Source organism: Bubalus kerabau, chromosome 11 (assembly GCF_029407905.1).
Source record: "Bubalus kerabau isolate K-KA32 ecotype Philippines breed swamp buffalo chromosome 11, PCC_UOA_SB_1v2, whole genome shotgun sequence".
Taxonomy (NCBI): domain Eukaryota; kingdom Metazoa; phylum Chordata; class Mammalia; order Artiodactyla; family Bovidae; genus Bubalus; species Bubalus kerabau.
In genome coordinates, this window is record NC_073634.1 from 4,427,628 (window position 1) to 4,440,914 (window position 13,287).

A 13,287-nucleotide genomic window follows, 5' to 3' on the forward strand; every position below is an offset into this window, starting at 1 on the left:
GGGAGGGTAAAATGAGAATATGGTAGATTCAAAATTTGGCAAATCATCCCAGGATGGATTCCAACTCTATCCATTATTCTCTCATATGTCTGGATGTTCTCCATTGCATATAAAATTTATAATTGCCTTCTTTACACCCTTAAGAAGTTTGGACTGAGATCTTCAAAGGAACATTGCCAATAAAGTGGATTGTCCTAGGGTCATTTTAATAATCTCTCTTTTCTGTATCAGTGATGAGGGTCAGTTTTACTGCCTGCTACTCTCCCAACTCATTTTCTTGACAAGATAAGACTTACTAACATAAGACACTCACAAATAGGACATGTGAATCTTCTCACTAGGAGATTTTTTTTTTCCAGTGACCAGAGGTTAACAATACAACACAGAGACTTGTTTACAAATTGTGGATTATGTTAAATGAGGGCCAAGTGTAGAACATTGATCAACAATAGGACCCAGGGGCCAGAAACAAAGTTGTCATCCTCCTGCCCCGGGAAAAAAGCAAGGTCTAGAATTAAGGGCAAAAAACTAAGATGGGAAGACCTGAATTAGAGCCCTGCATCCACCTTTTAGGGCTTCCCAGGTAGCTCAATGGTAAAGAACCTGCCTGCAACGCAAGAGACACAGGAGATGCAGGTTCAGTCCCTGGGTGGGGAAGATCCCCTGGAGGAGGACATGGCAACCCACTCCAGTATTCTTGCCTGGGGAACCCCATGGCCAAAGGAGCCTGGCGGGCTACAGTCCAAAGGGGTTACAAAGAGCTGGACATGGCTGAGCGACTGACTGAGAGAAATAGCAACCACCTCCAGTCTTATTTCCTTCATCCATGGGAAACTGTGTAGACAATTACTCCCACTCATAGGACTGTTGGAGGATTAAAGATAGCCACATCTACATAGGTCCCAGAATTTTACCTAGCATGGACTCAAAGAATGTCAGAGAGGCAGAAATAGAAACCTCTTTTAAACAATAAGAAACAATTCCTCTAATCTTGGAACAAGGTTCTTTCAAAGTTGAGAAATAACTAATCATCATAAAGCTTTTTTTTATTGTGCTGTCTTTCTAAATCCCTACAATCAGAAAGTGATAGCAGAAATAAGCAGAAACCTAGGTTTTCATCTGGGATTCTTCTTGAAGGCTCTCAATCTGTCCAGAGAAAGGGGTCTTTGATCCATGAAATCAACGACTCATTGGTTCCCTAGAAAAATTAGGCTGGGGCTGAGCAAAGGTTCTGGCTGATAAACCTGTCATGGCAACCACTAAGAAGGCCCTTCTATTGGGGTCAACACTTGGGCCCCAGCCAGTCCCTTCTTAGGAGGTTTGCCAGATACAGTCTTGGATCCTTTCTTAGTATGGGCTGAACCTTTTCCACTTTGCTACCCAGTTACTTCATGTTACAGCTTAACTTGCCCCTACCCCACCTACACATGCACTCCTAGCCAACTGGACCCTTGACCTTCTGACTCAGAATCCACCACAAGCATCACTAGCTCCTCATGCCCAGGCACTAGACAAGACGTTTTGTGGCTGTTTCCTCTTACGAAATTAGATGGGGGAGCAAAATCGTCTCTGCCATATTAGATCCAAGTCAGGCTGACCTACTTATCTGTTTTGAGAGATACATGTCTAGGGGATTGCTGCTAAGCTGAGCTTTTAAACAAACATCATCTATTGTATCCTGGGAAACAGTAGATCTGCAGCATCCGGGAGGGAGGGAGGACCTCGCATGACTGTCCTTCTTGCAACAGCTTCCCTGCCTGTCTCCCACAGCCTACCTTGTCTGCAGCCCACTTGGCCTCCTAGAAGAGCTTTGATCCTTCTTGTGGCTGGGCACTGGCCCACTAAGCTCTTGAATCTTTTTTTTTTTTTTTTTTTTGGTGGGGGGCGTGCTACATAGCATACGGGATCTTAGCTCCCTGACCAGGGATCGAACCTGAGCCTGCTGTAGTGGGAGCATGGAATCTTAACCACTGGACTGCCAGGGAAGTCCCAGAGCTCTTGAATTTTTGAGTCTAGTTTTTCTACCTCTTCTGGCTCTTGTTTGGCCACTAGCCCTCTTAATTGCCTGCCTCTGGAGACCAGATATCCTCACTGGTCTGCGACATGGCAGGAAACCAGGAATCACATGCAGGAGTCGGCCACCAGGAGCAGGCTCCCAGCAGAGGCCGGCCGGGCTCCTTCAGGAGTGGAGTGAGGGCCTGCGCCTCAGCACAGGGACTCTGTGCCATCTCTCTGGGAGTCTCAGAGTTCTGTTTTGTCTATTTAAGGCCTCGGCTATGTCCCAAGAAACAGTGGATGCCAGATAAACGAGGCGATGGTAAGTCTCCTGAGGATCCAATCTTGGGACAGAGCCTACTGAATAACCAGTGAGCTCAGCATTACATGGCTTTTTTTCCCCTTTAATTTACAAACACCGGTAATTGTTTCAGTGTCCTCTTGTGCAATCTTATAGCGATTCTGTCATTGCCCGGCTGGATTGTATCTCTGAACAGCAAACAGCAGCTCCATGTCTAACATGAAAGGAACAGTCAACGCGTGTTTGCTGATAACCTTATCATCATGGTGGGTCAGAGATCTCTCCTGAGACTTTATCCTGCTCCAGTCTTGTCTGCATATTTCTTCAGGCTGCTTCAGCCAATTTTGCTCTCCCGTGGAATTCAGGAACATGCTGAGCAGAAGTGCGGCAGCCAGGGTCAGAGATGAGAAGGCTTCCAGGGAGATGCCCTGATGGGAGTGGCGGGTGGGGGGCAGGGTGCCTAAAATCCTGCAGCGGAATCTAATCTTGACCACTGGCCCAGGGATCCCAGGGTGGGTATCTCCCAGTGCTGGAGGGCACAGTTGCAGGCCATGGACATCCACGTACAGGTAATGCTCAAGGGTCAAGGGATACTGTAGAAGTTCCCCGTGAAGAATTTTGCTGTGCAGGGTCAAGGTCAGCAGCTGGGCTTCAGCTCTGCCCCAGTGGAGAGGGGGTGGGGTGCAGAGTGGGGACCATGCAGCCTATGCTGGCCCCTGGCTTGTCTCTCCAGTCCCTGATGCTATAGAGTCAGATTTGCTGAGAAAATACTTGCGTCCAGAGTCCAAGGCTGGCCCCTGAAGAGCCCCACCCATGCAGCTCCCACACAGATCAAACGCATCAGGATGGGATTTAGGGAAGAGCAGAGACAGCTGGGATGCTTCACTGTAATCACAGCCAGGAAAAAGACAGACAAGGAGAGTCTTTACTGAAGCTTACCATGCTTCCCAGGTGGCACTAGTGGTAAAGAATCTGCCTGCAACAGAGGTGATGTAAGAGATGCGGGTTCGATCCCTGGGTCGGGAAGATACCCTGGAGAAGGAAATGGCAACCCACTCCAGTATGCTTGCTGGGAAATCTCACGGACAGAAGAGCCTGGTGGGCTACAGTCCATGGGATCGCAAAGAGTCAGACATGAGTAAGACACTGCAATACTATGCTGTAGGCTTTAAAAGAGAAGGAACCTGAGGCTCCCAGAGGAAAAGCCCAAGGTCACAGCGTCCTGACCCTGAGATCCCACCCCTTCCTTGAGGAGCTGCCCCTCCCACCTCCCAGAGTTTCCTCCCCACCAGGCGGCCCCACAAGGGGTACAATGAATTCCAGGGCTCTGTTTCCCACTCCTCACTCAGCTGGTGGTAGGAAATTCAATCTGGGTTTGTTTAGATATGGAGAAAAGATGCCAGTGTAAGTCCAGTGAAACAGCAACAGTCTGAAGACTTGGTTTACCCGTCAATCCTTGGAAAAGGAAGGTGAGGAGCTAAGGAAGCAAAAGAACTGAGTCACGTGACTACTCCGAGGGGTGGAGTCTGTTCTCTGAGTTCACACATGCGGGCAGGTAAACGGGTTTCATCACTTCCAAACCAGGCTGGTGGATGCTCAGCTTACACACTGAAGTTAGAAGCCACAGTGTAGACCACGTGTGAGCATGAAGCTCCAGCCCTCGGGAACATCAGGGCTGTCCCAGGAATAGATGGTGACTCCCCAGCTCCTGGTCCAGCCTCTTCTCGGTTATAAACCTCACATCATGTTGTTATGATTTTCGTTTAAACAATTATATATTTTTAATTAATTAATTGGCTGTGCCGAGTCTTAGTTGCAGCACACAGGATCTTCAGTCTTCCTTCACCATTATATATTTTTATGCTTATCTTCTTGCTCAACTTAACTCACAACTGTTACAAAGGAAAGCTTACCCTCATTTTATATGTGTGAAAAATGAGGCAAAGAGAAGGCAATAACTTTCCCATAGTGTTACTGGCTTCAAAGTCAGTAAATGTGAGTTGAAATATGGTTTGTTGTTTTTTTTTTTTTTTTTTGCAAGCAAGACCTCCTTAGACCTATGGGCCACAGAAGTGGTTTTCATTACCATCTCAGCAGCCCCCAGACTCAGCCACACTTCACTCCTAGAGACTTCCTGCCTGCAGAAGATGTAGTGTCTGAAAATACAGCTTAAAACAATTAGAAGATGCTCATGCTTTTCTTTCAACAAGTATCTGCGTATGTGCTAAGTGGCTTTAGTCGTGTCCGACTCTTTTCCACCCTGTGGACTATAGCCCACCAGGCTCCTCTGTCCATGGGATTCACAAGGCAGGAATAATGGAGTGGGTTGCCATTTCCTCCTCTAGGGGATCTTCCTGACCCAGGGATCGAACACACGTCTCTTACATCTCCTGCCTTGGCAGGCAGGTTCTTTACCACTAGTGCCACCTGGGAAGCCCCTTCAACAAATATTTATGTCTCTACAAATAGTTCTGGGTAAGATGTTGGGTGGATATGGGGGTGGAGAGGAGAAGGGAAGGAACAAAACTAGAAAACAGGGACCCCTTCCTTCTGTTTCCGAGGAGTTGCTGGGAAGTCACTGGAGGCAGCAGCACCCAGGATTACAGGGCTGGCATCTGGCATCTTCCCAGCCCGGAAGAGCAGCCCTCCAGGGTCAGCTGCTTTTCTGTAGGATGGTGGGTGGAGGGTCATTTCTGCACTGCCGGGCACTGCCGGGTGATGCTGGACAGTGAAAGAGGAAAGACCAGGCAGGACCACCGGAAGAGCAGGAACCAGCCCCTGGCAGGGTCTCACAACACATCAGGCCACTACGAGCCATTGCCCCCGGCTGCCTCAGAGGACCCTGACTCCTCACCCCGCTGCACCCCAGCTCCAGCTGTCACTTTATCCTCCTTCTCCTTCTTTCCTGATGGAGCCCGACACCATCCCCACTGGAAAAGCAAGCATGTCCACCACCACCACCATCATGGGTACAGCCTGATTAACCAAGGTCCCCTTCACCACTCGCACATCTTTACTCAGTCACTGCAAGAGAAGTGACCAGGCCGGCTCTCACTCCCATCCACAGAGTCCACACGGGACAAACCTCAGGCTGCGCCTGCGGTGAAGGCATAGTCCCTCCTTGCCCCTCCATGGACCCAGGCTCCAATGCTCTGGGCTCTCCAGAAACTCAACCTCCCCCTTTATCTTCTACAGCAGCCCTTGATCTGCTCTTGACCTCTTCTCACTGCTGCTAAAATGCTTCAACCGCCCCTTCAGGTTCAGAGCTTCTATTTCTAGGCAAATATTCAAACAAGTTCTAGATGGAATTGAGGCTCAAGGCCCAAGAGGGGCTCCCTCCTCCCCGCATCCTCCTGCAGTACCTGCTTCTGGCCCACATGATGATGAGGCGGGGTGGCCCATGGGCGTGGCCCACACAGGACTGTCGTCTGGGGCTGAACTCAGATGCTACCAGAGCTGATGTCCACAGCCGTGCCATGCTACCAAGTCACAGGTTCAAAAATCGCACATCCCTCCCATGTCCTGCCCTCCAAGACCCCACTTGGGTCCCCTTTCTCACCAGCTCTGGGCTCCTGCAGGTGCCTCCACTCTTAGGGTCATGCAGGAAGAGGGCATAGATCCAGCTGTTCTCAGAGTCCCCTTGACTCTCCGAAGATTCACGTAAGGGTTTCTCATACCTCACTGCACAGTCCAGTCTGAGGCCAGCGCTGGGGATGCTTTCAACATGCCCTAAGCACTTGGCATGTCCCCATCTGCCTCGTTCCCAGGGTAGAAACCTGTGGGGTCATTTCCTGCATTCTCCACAAGGGATTGAAACACTGGAGCCAGGCTTGGATCATCTGGCCCCTGTTGGCCCTTTCCTATCCTGTCAACAACTCACCACCACCGAGTTTCATGACAGATACTGAGGGCCTCCACGGACCCAGCATTTTACAGGCATGGCCTGCGTCTGTCTGGCGGCATCAGGGAAGATGGACATGCACAGATGACAAGGCTAAGGGGTGCACCCAGGGTCACAAGGGCAGATGGGAATTTCACCTGGTTCCAAAGCCCACTGGCCACACGGTCCTTCCCCAACACATGCTGTATGTGTAACCGGTAACCTGTAACCATGCAGACTCTGCCAGACCGGTGGCCCGAGGGGTCCGAGGGCGCTCACCATGCCTCCGGTGCATTCGCGACAGTCCTGCAGGCAGCTGACGTTCTCCCAGGTGCTGTAGGCCTTCAGCCCTGCCACGAGCGCCTGCAGCGGGCGACTGTCGACAAGCTCCTTCCCACGGAAGATGTCCTCATCCAGAAGGGTGCCGGCATACCTGCAAGACAAGCGGAGATGGGTGATGGGTGCATTGTGTCCCGAGCATACGTGCTCATCAGGGATAGGGGTCTCACAATTCCTTTGGGTTTTGGTGTTGGGATGCTCCTAAAATTAGTTTTCCCTTTTCTGAAAGAATTTGTGTAAGATCAGTATGTTTCCTTTTTTCAAGTATTTAATGGATTTCACAAGCTATTGTGATGTCAAAGCTATTGAGGTTTTCTACTTCTTTTTGGGTCACTTTCGGTACTATGCATCTTTCAAGAAATTTGTCTATTTCATATATGCTATCAAATGTATTGGCATTACATTAACATCACATTAATAATAATGATATTTAATTTTATCCATTCAGTGTCTGTGGGATCTATAGTAAAGTTCTCTCTTTTATTCTAGATACTGGTAACTTGTGTCTATTTTTTTCTGCATCAGTCTAGAAAGATGGTACCGATGATCCTACATGCAGGGCAACAAAGGAGAATAGGCTTTTGGACTCAGTGGGAGCAGGCGAGGGTGGGATGATTTAAAGGTCTTTCAATTTTATTTATTTATTGAAAGAAAAATAGTTTGGGGCTTGTTTATTCTCTATTATTTGACCATTTCTTGTTTCATTTTTATTATTCTTTGTACTTACTTTGGATTTAACTTGTTCATCTTTTTATAGTTTCTTAAAATAGAAATTTATTCCAGTGGTTTTAGACCTTTCTTTTGTGTTGTAAGCATCTAAAGGAATACGTTTTTCTCTGAGTACTATCTTAGTTGCATACCACACATTTTGACATGCTCTGTTTCATGTCCATTCAAAATATTTTCTAATTTCCCTGTGATTTCTACTTTGACCTATGAATGATGTGTGTTATTTGGTTTCCTTGTATGTAAGGATTATTCCAGATATTTTTCTGTTACTAATGTTAGCTTAATTTCATTCTAACCAGCGAACATACTTTGTGTCGTATCAGTCATTCTAAATCTACATGGTCTGTCTTGACGCATGGTCTATGTGCCCTGAGTGGGCATTCGCTCGTGCCCAGCAGAGTGATTGACAGATGCCACTGAGTCTGTCAGTAATGCTCTTCATATGATTTACAGCATCGCTGGACTTCTGTCTGTTTCATCAGTTACCCAGAGAGAAGGGCTGATGTCTGCAACTATACGTGAGGATTTGCTCATTTCCCCTTTCAGTGCTGTCCACTTTTGCTTCCTGTATTTTGATGCCATTTTGTGGAATCCATACACATTTAGACTGTTACATCTTCTTGATGAGTAGACTCCTTAGTCATCATGAAGCGATCTTCTTTACCTCTGGTAATGTTCCTTTTTCTGAGGTCTACTTTATCCAATCTTAGTAAATCCATGCCAGCTCTTTCACAGTTAATGTTTACAGGTGTAAATTTTTTATTCTCATACTTGTAACCTATTTGTCTTTAATTTTAAGTGAGTTTCTTGTAGAAAGCATCTAGTTCAGTCTTAACTTATCATGTCTTGACAATCTGAAAATAGGAGTGTTTAAATCATTTAATTCAATGTAATTATTAAGGTGACAATTTAAAACCTCTGCCTCACAAGTTTTCCCCTGCTTATCCCATATGTTCTTTTCCCTCTGCTCCAGTCTTCTTTTGATTAACTGAATAATCTTTAGTATTCCAGTGTTAGATTTTAAACTGTTACTCATTTTTTCAGCAATTTTTCTATGGCCTAAAACATGCTACTTTAACTTAGGACATTTTCCCTCAAATAGTGTTATACCACTTCAAGGATAATGTAGGACCCTTGTAATAATACAATACATAATTCCTTTTCATTCTTCCATCCATTATGTCACTGCTGAGACAAAAATATGTTCTATATACATTACAAACTTCATTGCTATTTTTGCTTTAAACAAAGTTTCTTTTTTTCTTTATCAACGTTACTGGGGATTAATTTATTCCCAACAGATTGAATTATTCAAAGTGCACCATTTAAAGAGTTTTGACAACTCTATGTACCCACAAGAATATCACCAAATCAACCTACAGAATGCTTTCTAAAGAATGCCTCATCCCTTTTTGCAGTCCATCTCCTCCTCCTCCTCCCATCTCTGGACGACCACCGACCAGCTCTTTGTTAGTATGGATTAGTTTGCATTTTATGTAGATGGGGTTATACAGTGCATGCCCTGTCTTGCTTTTCTCAATCAGCATATTGTCATGAGATCCATCCGTCCACCCATATAGCACCATGTATTAGTAGTTGTCTCTTTTCATTGCTGGCCAGAATTCCATTCAAACGCATACATTACATTTCATTTATGCATTCACTTGACAAACATTTTCATTCCTTCCAGTTTGGAGCTACAACAAGTGAAGCTGCTAAGAAAATTCATGTAAGAATCTTAGAGGAGACATATGTCTTTATTTCTCTTGAGTAAACACATAGGAGTGAAATGACTGGGCCATATGGAATACGTATTTTTAACTTTTTAAGAAACTGCCAAACAATTTTCCAAAGTGGCTGTGCAACTTTACATCCCCACAGGGGATGCAGGGGAATCCTAGTTGTTCCAGCCAACAAGCCATCTTTGCGGTCCTTTTCATTTTAGTCATCCTAATGGGCATGTCATCACTTTCCTGCCAAGAAGCAAGAGTCTTCTGATTTCATTCACCGTCTGCAATGATTTTAGAGCCCAAGAAGAGGAAATCTGTTACTACTTCCATCTTTTCCCCCTTCTATTTGCCATGCAGTACTGTGGCCAGATGCCATGATCTTAATTTTTTAATATTTAGTCTTAAGCTGGCCCTTTCACTCTCCTCCTTCACCCTCATCAAGAGGCTCTTTAGTTCCTCTTCACTCTCTGCCATTAGCGTACTATCATATGCATCTCTGAGGTCGTTGATGTTTCTCTCGCCTTTCTTGATTCCAGCTTGTAACTCATCCAGCCTGGCATTTCTCATGATGTGCTCAGCATATAGGTTAAACAAACAGGGTGACAGTAGACAGCCCTGTTATGACAATTTTGAACCAATTTTGAACCTTTCTCAATTTTGAACCAGTTGTTCCATATAGGGTTCTAACTGTTGCTTCTTGACCCACATACAGCTTTCCTGGGAGACAGGTATGATGGGCTGGTGCTCCCATCTCTCTGAGAGCTTTCCAGAGTTTGTCATGATCCAGTCAAAGGCTTTAGTCAATGAAACAGAGATAGATGTTCTTCTGAAATTCCCTCGCTTTTTCTATAATCCAGCGATTGTTGGTAATTTGATCTTTAGTTTTTCTTCCATTTCTAAACCCAACTTGGACATCTGGAAGTTCTTGGTTCGCATAATGCTGAAGCCTAGCATGCAAGATTTTAAGCATGACCTTACTAGCGTGGGAGATGAGTGCAATTGTCTGATGCTTAGCACATTCTTTGGTACTACCCTTCTTGGGAATTGGGACGACAAGGATAGACCTTTTTCCAGTCTTGTGGCCACTGCTGGGTCTTCCAGATATGCTGAGATAACAAATGCAAAACCTTGATGGAATCATCCTTTAGAGATTTGAATAGTTCTGGAATTTCATTGCATCCATTAGCACTATTAACAGCTTTAGTAACAGCAGATGACAAGCCTAGACAGTGTGTTGAGAAGCAGAGACATTACTCTGCCAACAAAGGTCCATATAGTCAAGGCTATAGTTTTCCCAGTGGTCGCATACAGTTGTGAGAGCTGGAAGCCATAGAATTGATGACTTTGAACTGTGGTGCTGGAGAAGACTCCTGAAAGTCCCTTGGACAGCAAGGAGATCAAACCAGTCAATCTTAAGGGAGATAAATCCTGAACAGTCACTGGAAGGACTGATGCTGAAGCTGAAGCTCCAGTATTTTGGTTATCTGATGCGAACGAAAGACTCATTGGAAAAGTCCCTGATGCTGGGAAAGATTGAGGGCAGAAGGAGAAGAGGGCATCAGAGAATGAGATGGCTAGACAGCATCACCAATGAACTCATCAAACATGAACTCAAAGATGAATATGTTTGATGAGTTCATCAAACATGAACTCAGGCAAACTCTGGGAGATGGTGAGGGACATGGAAGCCAGGCATGCTGCAGTCCATGGGACTGCAAAAAGTCGGACACGATTGGGCGAATGAACAACAACAAATGGATATGTAATGATAATCCTCATGCTTTGAATCTGCATTGCTCGGATAACTAATGATCACAAAACTTTTTTTTTATGGTCTATTGTCTGACCATATCTTCTTTCATTGGGCTTCCCAGGTAACTCAGTGGTAAACAATGCAGGAGATGCAGGTTTGATTCTGGTTCGGGAAGATCCCCTAAAGAAGGAAATGGCTACCCACTCCAGTATTATTGCCTGGAGAATCCCATGGACAGAGGAGCCTGGTGGGTTACAGTCCAGGGGAGTCACAAAAGAGTCAGACATGACTGAGGGACTAACACTGTGTGTGTGTGCGTTACAGTGCTCTGTTAGTTTCTACTGTACAGCAGAGTGAATCAGCTACATATATGAATATATCCCCTTTCTTGAGGGATTTCCTTCCTATTTCGGTCACCACAGAATGTTGAGTAGAGCTCCCTGTGCTGTACAGCTGATTCTCATTAGTCCAGGGTTGATCCCTGGGTCGAGACGATTCCCTGGAAAAGGGAATGGCCACACACTCCAATATTCTTGCCTAGGAAATCCCACAGACAGAGGAGCCTGGCAGGCTACACTCCACAGGGTCACAGAGTCAGACAGGACTGAGCGACTGAGCAAACCATATTTCCTTATGAGCAATGTGCATGTCAGGGCCCAGAGGGAGTGGGCAGCACTCTAACATGTGCTGGGGCACAGTCACCCGTGCCCTGGGCTGTGGCTGTAGGGCAATGACTCTCAGAGAAGCTCAGGACTGGCCATTTAAAAAATGTACCTGATGCCCCTCTGACCTCCCTAAATACACACACACACACACACACACACACACACCCCTGGATGTTCCCCAGGGTGGAAATGGGTGGGAAATACATTGACTAAGAAAAGGAAGAATCATTGAGGCTCTCTTAGAAGAGATTTGGTAAGATTTCTTTGCAATACTAGCCTGAGATTTTTTTTCAGGGGGAAGAGGAGGCTCAAGAGGGAGGAGATATACATATATGTGTGTGTGTGTGTATATATATATATATAATTATGACTTTCTCATTGTTGTATGACAGAAACCAACACAACAATGTAAAGCAATTTTCCTCCAACTAAAAAACTGAAAATAAATGTGAAGAGCCAACTGATTGGAAAAGACCTTGATGCTGGGAAAAATTGAAGGCAGGAGAAGACAGGGATTACAGAGGATGATGTGGTTGCATGGCATCACTGATTCAATGGACATGAGTTTGAGCAAGCTCTGGGAGACTGTGAAGGACAGGGAAGCCTGGCATGCTGCAGTCCATGGAGTCACAAAGAATCAGACATGACTGAATGACTGAACAACAAAAATGAAAAGAATAATAAAAATTTTTTAAAAAGAAAAGGAATTTTAAATAATGAGATGAACACTGACAGGACATGGGCCCTACTGAGGATGAATGACCAATGGCCAGACACAGTGGTTCCCCTAGTGGCACTTAGAAAGTCAAGAAACACCTGGAGTAACAGGCAAATTTGGCCTTGGAGTACAGAATGAAGCAGAGCAAAGGCTCATAGAGTTTTGCCAAGAGAACACACTGGTCATAGCAAACACCTTCTTCCAACAACACAAGAGAAGACTCTACACATGGACATCACTAGATGGTCAACACCGAAATCAGATTGATTATATTCTTTGCAGCCAAACATGGATAAGCTCTATACAGTCAGCAAAAACAAGACCAGGAGCTGACTGTGGCTCAGATCATGAACTCCTTATTGCCAAGTTCAGACTTGAATTGAAGACAGTGTGGAAAATCAACAGACCATTCAGATATGACCTAAATCAAATCCCTTATGATTATACAGTGGAAGTGAGGAACAGATTTAAGGGACTAGATCTGATAGATAGAGTGCCTGATGAACTATGGATGGAGCTTCATGACATTGCACAGGAGACAGAGATCAGGACCATCCCCATGGAAAAGAAATGCAAAAAAGCAAAGTGGCTGTCTGAGGAGGCCTTACAAATAGCTGTGAAAAGAAGAGAAATGAAAAGCAAGGGAGAAAAGGAAAGATATAAGCATCTGAATGCAGAGTTCCAAAGAATAGCAAGGAGAGATAAGAAAGCCTTCCTTAGCGATCAATGCAAAGAAATAGAGGGAAACAACAGAATGGGAAAGACTAGAGATCTCTTCAAGAAAATTAGAGATACCAAGGGAACATTTCATGCAAAGATGGGCTCTGGAAAGGACAGAAATGGTATGGGCCTAACAGAAGCAGAAGATATTAAGAAGAGGTGGCAAGAATACACAGAACTGTACAAAAAGGATTTTCACAACCCAGATAATCACGATGGTGTGATCACTCACCTAGAGCCAGACATCCTGGAATGTGAAGTCAAGTGGGCCTTAGAAAGCATCACTACGAACAAAGCTAGTGGAGGCGATGGAATTCCAGTTGAACTCTTTCAAATCCTGAAAGATGATGCTATGAAAGTGCTGCACTCAATATGCCAGCAAATTTGGAAAACTCAGTAGTGGCTATAGGACTGGAAAAGGTCAGTTTTCATTCCAATCCCAAAGAAAGGCAATGCC

The 13,287-nt window shown here is 45.3% G+C and overlaps 1 protein-coding gene across 1 annotated transcript in view; it reads right to left on the minus strand.

Annotated features, from left to right (window-relative positions):
• ACOXL (acyl-CoA oxidase like) overlaps positions 1 to 13,287 on the minus strand; it is a 335,830-nt gene that overhangs the window by 136,527 nt on the left and 186,016 nt on the right. Inside the window, exon 12 of the mRNA XM_055539295.1 lies at positions 6,456 to 6,609. Coding sequence (XP_055395270.1) covers positions 6,456 to 6,609 — 154 coding nt within the window. The remainder of the gene's footprint in view (positions 1 to 6,455; positions 6,610 to 13,287) is intronic.